The sequence below is a fragment of the Epithele typhae genome (assembly GCF_022376455.1).
Source record: "Epithele typhae strain CBS 203.58 chromosome Unknown BXZ73scaffold_255, whole genome shotgun sequence".
Taxonomy (NCBI): domain Eukaryota; kingdom Fungi; phylum Basidiomycota; class Agaricomycetes; order Polyporales; family Epitheliaceae; genus Epithele; species Epithele typhae.
This window is the reverse complement of record NW_025954446.1, coordinates 1-15,890: the sequence shown is the minus strand read 5'-3', so window position 1 is coordinate 15,890 and position 15,890 is coordinate 1. Positions and strand designations below refer to the sequence as shown.

At 60.2% G+C, this 15,890-nt stretch overlaps 7 protein-coding genes across 7 annotated transcripts; 2 read left to right on the top strand and 5 right to left on the bottom strand.

The window, feature by feature from the left end:
* Positions 1-550: 550 nt before the first annotated feature.
* On the top strand, positions 551-2,682 carry BXZ73DRAFT_94012 (Mis12-Mtw1 protein family-domain-containing protein; the record flags this gene model as incomplete). Its single annotated transcript, XM_048026717.1, has 6 exons — positions 551-647; positions 803-1,357; positions 1,452-1,839; positions 1,897-2,185; positions 2,246-2,318; positions 2,375-2,682. The coding sequence occupies 6 exons, from the start codon at positions 551-553 to the stop codon at positions 2,680-2,682; spliced, it is 1,710 nt and encodes a 569-aa protein (XP_047870739.1).
* A 1,899-nt stretch (positions 2,683-4,581) lies between these two features.
* On the top strand, positions 4,582-6,736 carry BXZ73DRAFT_109536 (uncharacterized protein; the record flags this gene model as incomplete). The annotated part of the gene is made up of 5 exons (XM_048017300.1): positions 4,582-4,670; positions 4,730-4,739; positions 4,798-4,962; positions 5,191-6,659; positions 6,727-6,736. 5 exons carry the CDS (start codon positions 4,582-4,584, stop codon positions 6,734-6,736), a joined length of 1,743 nt encoding a protein of 580 aa, XP_047870738.1.
* A 1,037-nt stretch (positions 6,737-7,773) lies between these two features.
* BXZ73DRAFT_59275 (kinase-like domain-containing protein) lies at positions 7,774-8,706 on the bottom strand (the record flags this gene model as incomplete). Its single annotated transcript, XM_048021683.1, has 2 exons — positions 7,774-8,066; positions 8,127-8,706. Coding segments are annotated over 2 exons (873 nt in total), but the record flags the coding sequence as incomplete, so codon positions are not given.
* A 1,151-nt stretch (positions 8,707-9,857) lies between these two features.
* BXZ73DRAFT_109534 (uncharacterized protein) lies at positions 9,858-10,630 on the bottom strand (the record flags this gene model as incomplete). Its single annotated transcript, XM_048017299.1, has 4 exons — positions 9,858-9,884; positions 9,943-10,026; positions 10,075-10,196; positions 10,249-10,630. The coding sequence occupies 4 exons, from the start codon at positions 10,628-10,630 to the stop codon at positions 9,858-9,860; spliced, it is 615 nt and encodes a 204-aa protein (XP_047870736.1).
* Positions 10,631-11,182: 552 nt separating this feature from the next.
* On the bottom strand, positions 11,183-12,908 carry BXZ73DRAFT_109533 (uncharacterized protein; the record flags this gene model as incomplete). The annotated part of the gene is made up of 3 exons (XM_048017298.1): positions 11,183-11,434; positions 11,521-12,669; positions 12,822-12,908. 3 exons carry the CDS (start codon positions 12,906-12,908, stop codon positions 11,183-11,185), a joined length of 1,488 nt encoding a protein of 495 aa, XP_047870735.1.
* A 227-nt stretch (positions 12,909-13,135) lies between these two features.
* Positions 13,136-14,686, bottom strand: BXZ73DRAFT_109532 (uncharacterized protein; the record flags this gene model as incomplete). Its single annotated transcript, XM_048017297.1, has 2 exons — positions 13,136-13,462; positions 13,541-14,686. 2 exons carry the CDS (start codon positions 14,684-14,686, stop codon positions 13,136-13,138), a joined length of 1,473 nt encoding a protein of 490 aa, XP_047870734.1.
* Positions 14,687-15,242: 556 nt separating this feature from the next.
* Positions 15,243-15,824, bottom strand: BXZ73DRAFT_84010 (uncharacterized protein; the record flags this gene model as incomplete). The annotated part of the gene is made up of 2 exons (XM_048023963.1): positions 15,243-15,545; positions 15,609-15,824. The coding sequence occupies 2 exons, from the start codon at positions 15,822-15,824 to the stop codon at positions 15,243-15,245; spliced, it is 519 nt and encodes a 172-aa protein (XP_047870733.1).
* Positions 15,825-15,890: the final 66 nt, after the last annotated feature.

Sequence of the window (15,890 nt, the reverse complement as noted above, 5' to 3'; positions counted from 1 at the left end):
CTCGATGATCTCGAACAGCCAGCTCGAGTGGCCCAGCTCGCGCACTCGAGTTTGCCTGGCACGCTTGGGCGTCCACTTATGCGGCGCTCCTCCTCAGGAGGTGACGGCTCCTGCCATTCGTCACCGCGTAACCGGCGCCGGACAAATTTGAGCGCATGAGCTGGCTGCTCGAGCTGAGAATTGAGCAGATCTTTAAGTCCACACTGAGAAGCATGAATTCCGCCTCCGGCCCGTTTCGTCCACCGGTCCGAGGACGAGCGTCGAAACGGGGAGCGTGAGCGCTAACAGGACGAAAGCTCCAGGTCACGCCGTGGGAATGTTATGCGCCTCGCACGCAAGTGTGGGAGAGTTGTTGGAAGTCCGCCCAGCCGTTGTTTATCCCTGCGCCCCCACCACCGCGCGCGACGGCGAGCGCGTCCCCCGCCCCCTCCTCCGCCCTGCTTCGCGTACCTCTCACGCCGCGTCCGCGCTTGCCCGCGCTGCTCTCCTCCACCATCCGCGTCGGCTCATGACAGCCTCCCAGACATTGACTGTTGGAGTTGCAGGACCCATGATACCCTCCCAGCCACAGGCGGGCAAGCGCAAAGCCACCGACGATGTCAACCCTCTCGCAGCGACGGCAGGGAAGAAGCTCAAACGAGAGGTGTGTGTGCGCATATATCCTCCCTCAAAACGCGTTTACGAACGAGATCTGGTCCTCCCAGGGCTCTAAAGCGGTCCGTCTTCGAAGCGGAAGCGTAAGTTCGCTTTGTGCTCCGGAGAGACGCGTCGCCTCCGCCCACTCATCATCCCACCTTTCTAGTGAACGGCGAGGAGCAGCCCGGCGGACTCGTGATCGTACGCGCGCCCGCGCCCAGCCGTTCTCTCCAAATTGAACCCGTCCCAGCAGAACCCCGCGCCGTGTCCCGGCCTCCCTCCCGTCCGCCGTCCGCTCCACCACCCTCTCAGTCTTCGCAGTCTTCAAACCCCCCTGCCAAGAAGCTCCGTGCCGATGGCTCCTCGCGCTCTGTCTCCAAATCCAAGGACCGCGACGTGTACACCACCTCCCGCGCGGAACCCGAAGTGCTCGAGGACGTGCGGCAAATGCAGTCCGAGACCGAGTCCCTCAAGCGTCGCTCCCAAGCTGCGGGCCAGGCTGCGGGCGCGCTCAACGTAGCGGTCGACTTCCCACCACGGACCTCACGAACGCCTAATCGACGGAACGGGAACGTGGACACGACAGAACCTGTCGCATCGCAGGAGACGCCGCAGATAGAGAAGAACAAGGCGATGCGGGGCGAGACGGGGCATCGGAGGAGGTCGTCGGTCAGCCGTGGTAAGCGCGTCAGTTCTAGCTACGAGACGACTGGCGTGATTTGTGAGTGGTTTATCGCTCTTTTTTGCATGCACATATTCATCGCGTTCGCCGCCGCCCTTTGAACTCGAACCCGTCTTTGATTCGACAATTTCAGCACATCCACACACGTCGGTATCGGTCTCAAGCTTCTTCAAGCACATCGATAGCGAGCTACCCGAACCACATCGTGCACGACAACTCCTTATATGGTGCTCAAATCGCGCCATGCACGAGCCAACAGATCAGACGCCTCAAGCTTCGTCTTCAAGACGGACTTCAACCAACTCTGGCAAGGACCCACCTCCTTTGTCTGCGGCCCAGTCGGACACCCTCAAGCGGACACAAGAGAGCCTCATCAAGATGCTCGCCGAGAAGAAGGTCGACACCAACGTCTATGGTGGGGCGGGATCACAGACTAGCGATGGGACGAGGGCGTTGAAGGAGAACGAGCAGAACGTGAGGAACAGAGCACGAGAGACGAGGTTCAACGGGCATATACAACGGTGCGTCTCTTGCCTATCATGTCACCCCCGCTGCTCAAGCCTGCCGCGTTCGTGTAGGTCGAAAGTCGAGGCGGAGGCGTGGAAGGAGCTTTCGGACGCGTACGATGGGCATCGAAAGTCGGTCCAGGCGGACTTGGAAAAGCGAAGACGAGCGTTAGCGTCTGCGAAGTCCAAGGGCAAGGAGCGTGCGTCGGCGGACGACTTCGATGACTGGGACGTGGAGAGGCGAGACCTGCCGGAGCAGTTCTTGTCAAGCGGGAGCGTCGATCGCGCGCGGAGCATCGTGGCAGGCCAGTCCTCCAAGGCGGCTCCGTTGCGAGGTCGACTACAAGAGTTGGAGTACTCGGTGCGTCTTACACTTTAGCCTTTCTGCGCCCCCTTCCAAGTCCTTACGCGACCCATGCAGATGGACCGGTTACATACCTTCGCCAACTCCGCCCTCCAAACCACCCGCGTCTCTGAAGCCGACCTCAACCGCCGTTTTACCCTGCTCAACATCGCGCTCTCCTCTCGCTCTCGTCCCGCCCCACCCCAGATCCCTCCTCCCTGTCGTCCTACGTGCCACCCACACACCCGCGCCCGCCGGCGACCGACCCACAAGACCTCCTCCGAGCGCTCTCACGGATCGACGCCGCCCGTCCACAGGCGGAGGTGGGCGACGCCGCCCGTCGCGCCGTGCGCGAGGTCCAGCGCGCGGCGGAGGCGTCCGTCGGGACCGCAGAACGGCGGCTCACGGGCGTGCCCCCGCCGACGCCGCGCAAGCCTCCGGGACGCCCCGTCGAGAGCGCACCCCAGGCAAGGGACGCTGACGACCCACCGCCCTCACGCGACGACCCCCGATGACTTATTCGCTCCCGTATTCGTGCCCTCTCGACTCGTTCGTATTCGTTTTGTGCTGTTCTCGCTGTGCTCGGCTTCGGCTGCTTCCATCTCTCTCTCCCGTCTACCCTCCTGTCTCTCACTCCCCCCACGCCCTTCTGTTGGTGTCCACGACGCGAGTCTCGGTATTTGGCCTGCCGTCCGTTAGGGACGCGGTGCGTGCAGAGGTGTATGTATTCTGTATTGGATATCTACCACAACACAACCTTCCTCTTTCCTCTCGTTGCTCTGGTATGCGACGACGCGGCGCCCGAGACGCCTTCGAGGCACGGAACAGCAACAAATCGACCACCACGACACCAGTGAAGCACGTCACTCTGTCGACGCCCTCAGAGGTGCACAGATCACCGCGTTGTCGGCGCCCGTTCAGTACGAACGCCAGCCCAGCCCCGATAGGCCAACGTGGAGGAACATGAGTGATCAGCAAACTTCCTGTTCTTCTGCACCTCTTGCGGCTGGGTCGAGAATCTGGAGAGACGGTTGTGTTCTGGGAGCCGGGCGCCGAAGCTGGTTCCATACGTGTGCACCGGTTCGATTGTCTGATCATGAGAGCTGAACTGGGGCTGTACCTGTGTCGTCTCACGCTCACTGCGTCTTCCCCTGCTTTGCGCTCTACACGAAGGTTCAAGTAGTCGCACAGCACCAGAGCAAGTACGTCAACCATTTATCACCCCCGCTGACGAGGCATTCGGTATTTGCAGCACCTCATCTCCGTCATATGCTTGTCTTAGGGTGACTCACACGTTCCGAATATTGACAAGCGGGTCTCAGATGGCCCCAGTACTCTTCTTGACGTTCTCATTGACCCCATGGCGCTCTCCGACGGCACTACAATCTCTCGGCTCATGCGAGTCACTGAATCTCGAGGGGGCGAAGTATCTTCTTGACAAGCCCTGCATTCAGTTGTCATCAGCCGCAACCTCGACTCCCTGATCGGCTTCTTGTCGACGTACGACGGCCCGACACGCTTTTCTCCATGGTCGCGCCGTTCAGCTCGACGTTATGCACTTGGACGCGATCCAGTCTTGCCCAACTTTGTCGTTTCCCCTCGCTCGCATCAAACCTCACCAAAATTCGCCGACGCTCCATGCAGTCTCGTTCTCTTGGCCCGCTGCGATCTTACTTCTGACGCGACTCGGAATTCAACAGCTCCCTCACATGACACTCATATACGCCCCGTTTCAGCACCCGTCCCGCGATACTTGTAGCCTATCCGCGAACTTTCAAGGCGTCCTTGGGCAGCTCTCGAATGGTGCCGTCATCATCTACGGGTCGTAGCGCCAGCTCTCTGAGCAGGTTCCTGGAAGCAGTCGTGAAGATGAGCCGCGAATGCCCCGTCCAGACCAAAAGCATCACTCACCGGAAAAACCCTTCCCCCAAACCGGCTCTCGACCAGATCGGCCTTGATTCGGATACATTGAACCGGGCGTCATGTGTGCGTCGAAGAAGAGCGGAAGGAGTGCGTCCAGACCAAGCCCGCCTCTGTCTGACCTGGCGCCTGGACGCGGCGAAGACGCCATCCAGATGGTCGTGGCTCCGAGGTGGTCCGAAGAACCCTTCTGGGCATGTGCTGCGGTGCGGGTTTCCTGCGACGCCACCGCATCTCCCCATCTGCATCCGCCGGGATTGGCAGTCCGTCCATAAAGGCTATCCAAGAAGCAGATGCTCATAGGGCTTTATGAACTTCTGACTCTCACGGACAGTACTCTACCACAGACGGACGATAGAAGCGCCTTCGGGATCACAGGGGGAGGAAGACAATGTGATGCGTGCTTGACAGTCGTGGTAGCGACTCCGTTGCTCATAAGTTCTCGTTAGCTGTCAGTTTTCCTCGAGAATTCCTCGCACTCCCCCCTCTTACCTATGACTGCAGACACCGCAGACAGACTCTACACCAAGATCACCGGGCAATACCAGGCCTTGCAGGATAGTACCGAATACTCGCAGCTGAGGTGCGCTCATCAGTGGTTTTCTCTGAGATCGCGTGTAATTATCTCATTGTTCTTCATAGGACAGAGCATGTAAGCGGCTTTTGGTGATGGTGCGCAAGCCACGCTGATTACTTTTGGCCGCTATCAGCTCTCGTCTCTTGCGGAAAGCCTTGCAAGCTATGCTCGTTACCTTCGTTATATCGAAAACTCCCGCGTCGGCACCAACAAGCTTCCGAGAGAGATTTTTCTTGAGATCTGCAAACATGCAATCGCTCCCTCGGGATCTTGGTCTCTTCGCGGTCTCTACGGCAATGTTTGCGAGGATCGTCGTCAAACGAGCCTCGAGAGAAGACGCAGGTTCAGCACGCTGCGGAACATATCTCAAGTTTGCATGTCATGGCGCGCCACGACACTCGCAGCTCCTCACCTCTGGTCGTACCTCGAACAGGGATCAGACACCCGTCCTTTATCGGTTTCGCGGTTTCGCGGATTGCTTCATCGGTCGTGTTCCTCGCCTTTGACAATTTCCATCCATCCACAGAGTCCATGCATGAAGGCGTTCAACCGTGAGGTCCAAGCTCGCCTTGTCAACTTCCGAATCGCGGTAGATGGTGAATCGGGATATGCCTACCCTTTCTACTATCTGAAATGCCTTTCCCACTGCCTCCCCCTCGACTCGCCCCGCCTGGAGAGTCTCGTGATGTTCTTGCCTTCTATGGGAGTAGCCGGTAACAGCCCCATAGCGCAGCTTTTCGACGGGACTACCGGATCTCTCCTTCGCGCTCTTGCGCTCTCTCCCGGTTCTCTGATGACGTCCATTTCAAAACCATTGCCACTCCTCACCCATCTCTATCTGTCGTTTCAAAGCTGCCGGAGTTCCTTCCGCCCACTGCAAGCCGTCCTCCGCCTTCTCTCCTCTTCCCCCAGGATACAGTTCCTCGTGATCAGGAACGTCAAGGCAGAGAGCGGTCCCCCCGCAGACGGAAGTGAAGTCCTCCCAAACCGCCTCCCCATGCGTCACCTGCGCAACGCGACGTTCCTCAAGTGCGCCTGGTCCTTCGCCGTCCACGTCCTCGACAGCCTCGCGCTCCCCGCGAACTCCCACGTGCACATCACCGACGCCGCCGTGCTCGAAAAAGACCTCCCGGCCGTACAGGTCCCCAAGCTCCCATTCTTCGACGGCCCGGCGACCCGGATGCGCATGCTCTTCCACTCGCGTCTCTTCTCCGTCGTCGTCGACGGCCCCTTAGACGAGTCCGACGCGGGGCGCCCCGCCGGCCGTCTGCACATCGAGCGCCTCCAGTGCACGAACGGAGGACGGGTCGAGCCCACGAGCGTCGGCGGGCTGCTCCTCCCCTCGCTGCGCGCCTTGCACATCCGCGTCCCGCACTGGACCTCCGAAGAGCCCGCCCAGCCCGAGCCAGACGCGATCGCGCGCAGGCTTCCAGAGCTCCTCCAACGCCTCCCTCAGCTCGAAGCGGTCGTGCTCGACCTGGACCCCTCCCCACACTCAGACTGCGAGCAGCGCACGGACGTCCCAAAGACCCAAGCCCCGCCGCGCACCCCATTCCAGACGGTCCTCCGACCGTTCTTCGACGCGCTGGCGGCGCCGGTAGTCCTTCCCGCCTTGCGCAGCCTCGGAGTCCGCTTTGGGAATGCCGCTGCAGCCGCGGGAGTCGTGGGGGACGCCGCGACGGAGTGGCCGGTCCTGCTGCACAGCTGGGCCGAGGCGCGCGCCGCATGCGGGCGTCCGCTCGCCGATGTGTATGCGGAATGCCACGGAGTTGACGCGGAGTCGGGGGAAAAGCGGCTGTGGAGGTGCTCGTGCACGCCGGTGCAGACGCGATCATATCCGAACGGAGAGCATCGGAGGTCGGTGGAGTGGGTTCGGGTGGAGGAAGGAGATCGGAAGATGGACTGGTATGCTGAAGACGAGGAAGGGTTCCTTACGAGGGACAGAGACGAACTTCTACAGTACTGGGAGGTTCCGAAGGATGTTACGGATTCATGGTACGTTCAACGGGACGAGGCGATTAGCAGAACCTAGTAGATAAGATTGGATGACACGCCGGTTCAGGCACATCTAATCTAATCTCCTGCACCCAAGTGTCATCAGACGCGCTCTCAACGCGCTTCCTCTCTATATCTCGCTATCATCCCATCGCAAGTTCGTACAGCGGATATAAGAGAGCTCAAATTAGAAAGGAATTGAGAGTCTAAATGCGAGCCAATCTCACCGTTCAAATATTGTCAACCCTTGTCACAGCATGCGTGTGTTCCGGCAGTCAGGAAAAATAAAATCATGATCAATAAATAGTCCTCGGGACGACGACAGCCTGTGTCCCCGCGGCGTCCACGCCGCGAGCTCTCTATATATAATATTACTCGCACCACATCAACCCAACTTCGCAAGCTCGACCGCGTCAGGCCCCGGCACGAACCGGCGCAGGATCTGCGGCACCCGCACCTTGAAGCGCGACTGCCGCTGCTCCTTCACTTGCACCCGCGGCTTGACCGCCGCCGCCGCCCGGATGCTCTGGCGGAGCTCGGCGCCCAGCTCGCGCGGCGCGTGCATCGGCGCGGGCTTGTACGGCTTGTCGGCGGCCGCGAGCGCGACGGACCGGGCCTTGGGGGGGACGACGACGCCGTCGTCGGGGCAGTACGAGACGCTCGCGGACGAGGTCGCGGCGGTGGACGCGGACGCGGCGGAGCTCGAGCCGCGGGTGAAGGACTCGCAGGAGTACGCGGAGGCGGACGAGAGCGAGGACGAGGGCGAGTGGACGACGGGCGGGCGCAGCGCGGCAGCGGAGGGGGCCCACACGTTTTGGCGCGGCCTGGGCGTGGCGAGGTTGGCGGGGTCGAAGGCTTCCCGGCGAGCGGAGTCCTGGGCACGGCGGCTCTGGTCGTCGCGGAGGGCGCGGCGGAGGCGCGAGCGCGCGCGGAGATGCGAGAGGGCGGGTGGTGGGAGGCCGCTGCCAGAGGGGTGGTCCGCGTGTGCAGATGTGGAATCGTAGTCCAGGCTGGCGGAGGATGATGAGGTTGAACGATGAACCTGTACGGGTGTCCGGTCGACCGACTCATCCTCATCCTCCGGGGACGAGCCCTCGGGAGCGGCGCGGTGTTTCAAGAGTGTGGGCGCGTCGGCGATCGCGCGGCGGAGGTTCGCGAGCGAGATGCGGCAGCGCGGGTCGATGACGAGCGTGCGGAGGAGAACGCCGGCGATGTCGCGAGAAACCGGGAGGGCCTCCATGAAGGACTCTGGGTCATCGACGTACGCCTTGAAGTCCGGGTCGTCGTGTCGCGCACGCATCCACGGGTTCCGGCCGGTGATCATGTTGACGAGGATGATGCCGAGCGCCCAGACGTCGCTCGTCCGGGGACAATATGGGACCCGCCCGTTGAGCTTGCCCGTAGCCTCTGCAAAACGAAAATGTACGTGTTAGCGGACGGCACGGACGCGGTATAAAGGGTGCGTACCAGGGCTCATGTAGATCCCGGTGCCCCAGCCGTATATGGATATCTTCGTGGCATCGGTGGCAAGACCGAAGTCGGAGAGAAAGAGGCGTGAGCCGTCGTGGTTAACGAGGACGTTCTCCGGCTTGAGGTCGCGGTGCGCGATGCCGCGGGAATGGATGCCGCTGACGGCGTTGAGGAGGGAGAGGAACGCGGTCCGGACAAGCGTCTCGTTGCCCTCGTACGCCCGGAGATCGCAGATGCGCCCGAACAGGTCGCCGCCGTCGCAGAGGTCGAGGACAAGGTAGAAGTATGCCTTGTTGTCGCATACATCGTAGATGGTGACGACGCCCGGCTGGTCGGCGCAGGTGAGGTGGAACTGGATCTCCTGGTTGACGGCGGCCAGCTCGCGCTTACTGAGTCCCGCCTTCTGCATCACCTTGACGGCGCGGAAAATCGGCTGGGAAGAGCGGGCAGTTGGGAGGTGGATGGCTTTGTAGACGACACCACCAGCGCCGGAACCGATGAGCTCGAGGAGCTGGTAACCATCGCCGATGATTTTGCCCGTCAGGTTGGGGATACGGTCCACCGCGTTGGAGGGCATGTCTGGAGTATACGACGGATGATGGAGTAGGCGTGGCGAGGGAAATTATACAAGAGCAGAGAGAATGTCTATATGAGCGAAGAGAATATGGGCGCAAGGAGAATGAGAACGGAAGGGGCAAGAGTGCTGGATGGGAAGTCAGGCGTTGTTGGATGATGAGTTTGACGTCCAGTGCGCGGTTCTTATATATGTTTTGCAAACGAACTCCTTTTGCCTAAGAATAACAGTCCAGGGGAGCCGTCGTTGGCGTTCCGAGTCTCCAGCACGAGCGGATACCACATCCGACAGCCCTAAGAGACTGCGGCCGTACGGTTAGTGTAGACAGGGGCCCGGATTAGAATTGGGTCCGCACTTTCTCCATAATTTGGGGAGAAGCGTCGGGGCGGAGCATATCAGCGTCCGCTCCTTCGTCTGAGTATGATCCGTCTTAGATTGTCGACGGATGGTGTTGATAAAAACGGTTGCCCAAGTCAAACCCAACTGCCACGTCAGGGGACATCTCCGACTCTGCCGCACAGTTCCCGTGGGACCATAAGAGGGCTTCTGAAGCGGGCAAGTGCAGCCATACCTACGCAGGCATGAAAATGTCAAGGAGGGGACCGGAGATGTCGATGAATGCGAAAGGGACAGATCGTTGCTTAGGCGCCGATGTTCGAGTTCGCGACTGGAGGCACGTGCCTCTCCTCCCGTTTTGAACGATGACGTCATGGACATCCAACATCCGGCGAGGGAGGTGCGCACATATATAGTACCACAGTAACCACATGCATATCGAGAGATCCTCCAACGCCCACACTCGCTCTGTACACACCGTAACATAATATGCACTGCTCCGTCGTGCGTCCCTCGTGACTGCGTCTGGCACGCGTGCCGCGACGTCGAACACAATCTTCCTCCGCCTCGAACTTCGAAGGCCACGATGTGGTCGTAACGCGTGGGGTGTCTCGGGATGCACCGAAGTCTGTGTGTACTATCCGAAAGCAGCGAGCATCGAAATCAGCCGAAGAAGTGAGATACGCAGTTGGGCTTAGCATTAGGCCGGTGAGCATCCCAAGAACATTGTTTTCACGCGTTCATACGATGCAGTCAAGGGAAAGAGCGAAATTTATAAACTAACAATAAAGATACAACAAGCCCACAGATGACCCCTGCTAGACGCTTGCCCAGAGCGATTTACGCTAACAAGCAAACGACGTCAGACCACTGCGAGTGAGAAGCAAAGAACTGGTGATTTACCTTGGAATCTATCTCGTCCTCCGGCTCGTCGTCGTCGTCATTATCATCGTCGGGAACGACGTACGAAGTTGGTATTGGCGGCGGCTGTTCTTGTCAGTGAAAACTCGCAGCACGAGAACGAGGGGCTCTCACCACATAGGAATGGAACCTCCCTTCACTCTCTTCCTCTTGAAGCCACAGCGACGCGCACGGGCGCCCCTTCAAGTCAGCACCTGAGAAGTACTGCTCGATTTTCCTGCGTATGATGGCGACCGCTGTACAGACCAGTCGTTAGGAGTGACCACAGTAGAGAGATACATCACTCACGGACCATGCCAGTAGCATAAAGGTACTGGACGTATTTGGCATTTTTGAAAACATCGAGAGCGCGTACCCACGGAGGAAACCAGTGGTTCACATACGCCATGACGGTCTTATCGAGAGACAGATCCGGCACATCCAGTCCGTCTTCCACGAAGGCCAGACGGCACACAAGAACATACTTATGCGTGCGGACGCCATTCTCGTCGACACCGTGATAAGTTACGAGGTTGGGACATTCAAGAATGTCGTTATCGATAAAGTGCAGAATAGCCCAGTGGAACTCGTCGCCTGGGTCAATTTGGTGGTCCTGTATGCCGTAGGCTGAGACGCACAAAAGCCGCAGAGATTCGGGTGTGAGGAGGAAGCCGCCGATATGCACAGACATGGGCTAGCGGAAGACGACGAGTGAGTAATTACTGAGTACTGAGTGGCGCGCGGATGACGAAGATCGATTTCGCCCGTTACGTGTATTCGAGCGGAGTTTCAATCCGCCTACTTCATTGAAGTCCAACCGAGTTGCGGCAAGTCGCGGTGCCTACTAGTGATAAGCGCTCAGCCTGCAGCGCACGACCGCACACTGCGTCTACTATACTGCCACGCTCGTACATGCCCCGCCGTCCTCGGCCCTCTCCCCTCACCACTGTGTGTACTCTTTGGCGTCGTGTACTTGCCCTTACTATTTTATGCTACAGGTCTCTTCGCGGTGACGGACCCCGCCCACCTGCGCGGCCTGCAGGGTGCGAGAACACCGGGGGCGGCGAGTGCCCCACGACAGACCTCTACCAAGATGCGCCCCCGTCGGGCAGGCGCCGTGGGGGGCTGGGATTCCTCTCAGTATGTCGCGCAGATCTTGCACCGCACCATCACTCACCGAGTCCCAGATTCCCAGCGCCCGGCTCATCTAACGTCACCTCTTCCTGCGACCCACGCTCTACTGCTACTCGCGCGCCAGTGACACCGAGGCTGGCAGGCGCCCGGGAAGCCCGCTCATCGCGAGCGCGAGCGTCTTCAGCGTGGGGATCCTGTCGCACAACTCCTCGGCGAGGTCTTCCAGGTCGAGCATAAAGAAATACTCCTCCGAAGGGCTTCTTGTCGTCCCCTCTCCGGCTTTCTCCGCAGAGCACCATTTGACCGTGATGGACAGCGTGCTCAGCTTGGGCAGCTCCGCGATCGCGTCCACCCAGCCGTCCTGAAGCCCGCAGCAGGAGCGTTAACGTTGGGGTCAGTCCAGCGCGGCGGCCGCAGAGTCGCGTGCGCGAAGGAGAGCGGACTCACGACCATCTCCTCGGCCCCGATCTCGGCCCCGTCCGCGTCGAGGACGCGCCCGGACAAGTCGAAGTGCAGCTCGAGGGTCTCGACCCCCGCCGCGAGCGGCTCCTGCAGCACGTGCCCCATGTACTCCGAGAAGATCCCGCCGTCGAAGTGGAGGAAGGCGAGGTGGCGCGGGCGTGCGGGCTCGAGCACCGCGCGCAGGACGTGGAAGCAGATCTCTTGCGGGCCGGTGATGAGGACCGCGCGGACGGGGCACGGGATCGCGAGCATGTAGAGGTCGCGGAAGGGCGCGGTGACTGAGTCCAGGGCGGTCCAGGAGCCGTGCGCGGCTTGGCGCTCGGAGTTGATCTCGTGCAGGATGTACGAATCCTGGGGGTCGTCGGAGAGGTAGGGGTGGAGGGTGATCGTGAGGTCGGTGAGGTTTGGGTATGCGCGCGCGAGGGCGGCGGTGATCGGGGCGTTGACGTTGGTGAGGGTGAGATGCGTTAGATGGGGGTAAACGTCGGCGTAGACGGGGGAACTGTTGCCCTTGAACTGGAACACTGCGTTCACGGCTGTCAAATGCTGAAGCGTGTGCAGATAGATGTGTAGAGTGAGTATGGGGTTGCGGAAGTCGTATTCATCCGAGGGATCAAAGTCAGGGTTGTCGAGGACGTCACCGACTGACCCCCATTCGATATGAATTGTCGTTAGATTGGAGTGAAAGATAGAGAGGAGACTTGAGGTTATTGGGAAGCCAGCTCCGTTGAAACGGGCCGTTTCGAGGGTCTTTAGGCGGCAAAGGGGGAGGATGATACTAGGGGAAGTACGCTCAAGTGCTTCGAGGTAGGCGATGTCTATCCTCTGAAGGCGGACGTGATTGGAGTGTCTTCTGAGAAGCATGTCGAAGCGGCGAGATATGGGCGTGCCAACATAGCTGATGTTGAGACCAAGTCCTCGAAGAAATACGAGTCGATAACCGCCTCGAGAAGCTAGGAAATGGATCAAGGAATCGAGGGCGTCTTCGGTGGAGATCGTGATGAGATCGTGGGAGAGAAGTTGCTTAGCTCCCTCACGATGAAGTGATTTGTCGGCTTGGATGAGGCGGCAGACGGTAGTGTCGTCACAAAACGACATGATATCCAGGAGGACATCAAGAGCGAGAGCGGTTTCCTGTCCGGTGTAGTGAGCTCAGTGACACGATCTGCCCTAGCTCGTACAACGGGTATTCCAAGTACTTACCCTGGAAAGCATTCAATATGCAGACTTCTGGTCGAGTATGAACATGGTTTGTGAGATAAACCAAACGCATATATGAGACTCACCTCGGAAGAGGAGAGCGCGAGGAGTAGTGGGCAGAGAGCAGGCAGCGTGGGGCAGGAGATAATCGATAGACGCTGGTGCGTGGTCATGGAGCGCTGAGCGCTGAGCGGCCGCGGAGGGCGAGAACTCAGAAGCCGCTACGTCATCGCTCGATCTTCGGCCAGCTCGGTCGGTCCGCCAACCCGACAATCGTTGGCGGTCTCCTTGACCTCTATGTTCGAACTATCCCCAACGTGATGTGCAACCACACAGAACAATCGATAGCATCATGAAGAGCAGCTTCAACATCGTCTTTCGCTTTCCCCCTTCGCACCGCCTATTTAACCTCCATCTCCTCCAACATCTCCGCCATCTGCACTGCGTGCGTCTCGAACTCCTTGCTCTCTGGGCCGCGTCGCACAGACGCCGGCCCGCTCCGCCCGCGCACGCCCGTCACCGCGAGCTCGACGGTCTCGAGCGTCGGAATCGCGTCCGCGAGCTGACACGTGAGCGCGTCGAGGTCGAGCGCGGCCAGGAAGCGCTCCGCCGCGGACGGCGCCCACGCGTTCGGGCTGAGGTGCGTGAACGGGCGGAGCTCGCCGTAGATCCCGAGGGCGAGCACGCGCAGGCGCGGGAGCCCGCAGATCGCGGCCACCCAGTGCTCCTACGAAGGCGCGTGGGTAGGAGGAGGGAGGCATCTGATCAGCTGGATGGCGGAGTGAGACTTCGAAGGCGCGCTCACCAACATCGCGGGTGCGTCGACCAGCTCGGCGGGGAGACCGCACCCGACGCGGAACACGACCTCGAGGCACTGGATGGTCGCCGCGCACGGCTTCTTCAGCATCTGCGCGAGGGCGGGCGTGAAGAGCGTGCCTTCGAAGTGTCCGAACGAGAGGTGGACGGTGCGCGTGTGCTTGAGGACGCGGCGAAGGGCGCGCGTCTGCATGACGGGGCCCAGGATATCGATCCTGCGCACCGGGCACGTCGGACTGAGCATGTAGAGGTCCATGATGTGAGCCGAGATGGTGTTGAGGGACGTCCAGGAGCCGTGGGCGAGCTGGTCGGCGACGTTGCGTTCGTGCTGCGCGTCGGCCGCGTTGGGGTCGTCGTTGACCCTCGCGAGCTGGATGAAAAAGAGGCTTTGCAGGTTGGGGAATGCGAGGACCATCGTGCGGGTGAGTACACCGAGCAGCGGGGAATCTTTGATTGTGAGGCGGGAGAGGAGAGGGTACACCTCCTCGAACGCGTTGTCCCCGTGGATCCGCTGCATGTTGGCGACGCCGACCGTCAAGTCGGCGAGCGAGGACTGGGAGTTTTTGAGGACGCGAATTGGGGTCCTCGCTTTTTGTTCGCGGATGATTCGGCTGGAACCCTCTTCGATGCTGGTTTCCGAGACCGCAGTGAAGTGTACATCGGCGGACTTGAGTTTGGAGGTGAAGGCGCGTAGCATCTCGGAGCCGACGATGTCGATGCCGCCGATACGGATATAGGTGAGAGTGGTGACTGCAGCGAAGGCGGCGGACAGAGTGTGGCAGCGTTCCAAAATGACGTCGAGGTGGGGGATGTGCAGCAAAGTAAGTGCGAGCTTATCGACGTGCGTCGTCAGAAGCTGTGCCAGACGCGTCCCGACGGTGTTCGGGAGCGACCTCATCTCTAAGCCGAGCCCTTTGAAGAACGCGAGTCGGGAGCCATTGTAGGCAGACAAGAAGGTGATTAAGGAGTCGAGTCGGCGGCTGGTGTTCATGGTGATGCGCGGACTGTCAAGGAGGTACTTGGCGCCCTCTAGATTGAGCGACTTGTTCGCTGCCATGAGCGAAGATATGGTCTTGTCGTCGCAATGAGCCATGATGTGGAAGAGAACGTCGAGGAGAAGCGGTTCCTGGGACATATGTGCAATGCTTATCGGTGAATAAGACGAGTTTTTGTGGGCACAATTTGCGTCAGCAGGTCGAACCTGAGATGGAGATGACGCATATAGTCGACGTACCTACTGGGGGCGGGCACGGGTGGAGTCGAGACGATGGTCGGTGGTCGGGCGAGTCCCACGAGCAGCCCGTGACGCGTCTCTGAAAACGCCGTGGGAGCTGAGGAGCTGCTAGGACAGGTGAGGAAGGGAGAAAGAAGCAGCTCGATATCGGGCTGGCCGGGCCGGGTGGCTTAGTCTCGTATGTTGTCCCACTGCACTCTCACCCAGTCTAAAACATACCGCAACCACCTTAAGTTTATATTCGCGGTACAACACGCACTGCGCTCATTCTGTCACGCAAGACCCCGAGACCGCGGGGCTCGTCTCACGCCCAATGCGCTCTTTGAAGCCCACAGAATGCTGCGGCGTGCGCCCAGGCGGCCCGCTCAACCCAAGCTACACCGGCTTCGCATTCATTCGCCTGTGCCAAGCATAAGCGCCCCGTTCCACCCAGGAACAGGAATGTCAAGGAGACTACTCACTGACTCCTACGCCGCGCGTCGTCGCGGAGCACGGACTCCACCGCGCTCGTCTCGTAGCCAACGCTCGGCACACCATCGCGCACCACCGCTGGCTCGCACCTATAGAGCCCCGCGACCGCGAGCTCGACGAATTCGAGAGCCGGGATCGCCTCGCGGAACCGTCGCGCGAGCGCCGTTAGATCGAGCGCCTCGAAGAACCCCCCGCCGTCGCAAAGCGGGTCGTTGATGCGACAGCAGTCCACTGCGATGCTGAGGACCTTAAGGCCCGACAGCGCCGGGACGGTCGTGAGCCAGCTCTCCTGTGTAGAGGACCGGTCAGTTCCGTGTCGGAAAGAGAGTCGAGAAGGGGGATGACAACTCACGACCATCGCGGGGCCGTCGTCGAGCCGTGGAGTGAAGCTCTTCGCGAGGACGAAGACGGCCTCGAGACACTCCACCTGCGCCGCGATCGGCGCGCGGAACGTCTCTGCGATGCCGGTGGAGAAGAGGTCGCCCCCGAACTCCTCCAAGCTGAGGTGGGACGGTCGTGCGTCGTCCAGGACGATGTTGAAAAAGTCGCGGTTGAACGACTGGCTCATATACCGGATGCGGAGCTCGCGGATGCGGCACGCGATTGCGAGAGCGTAGAGGTCGTTCAGCTGCGA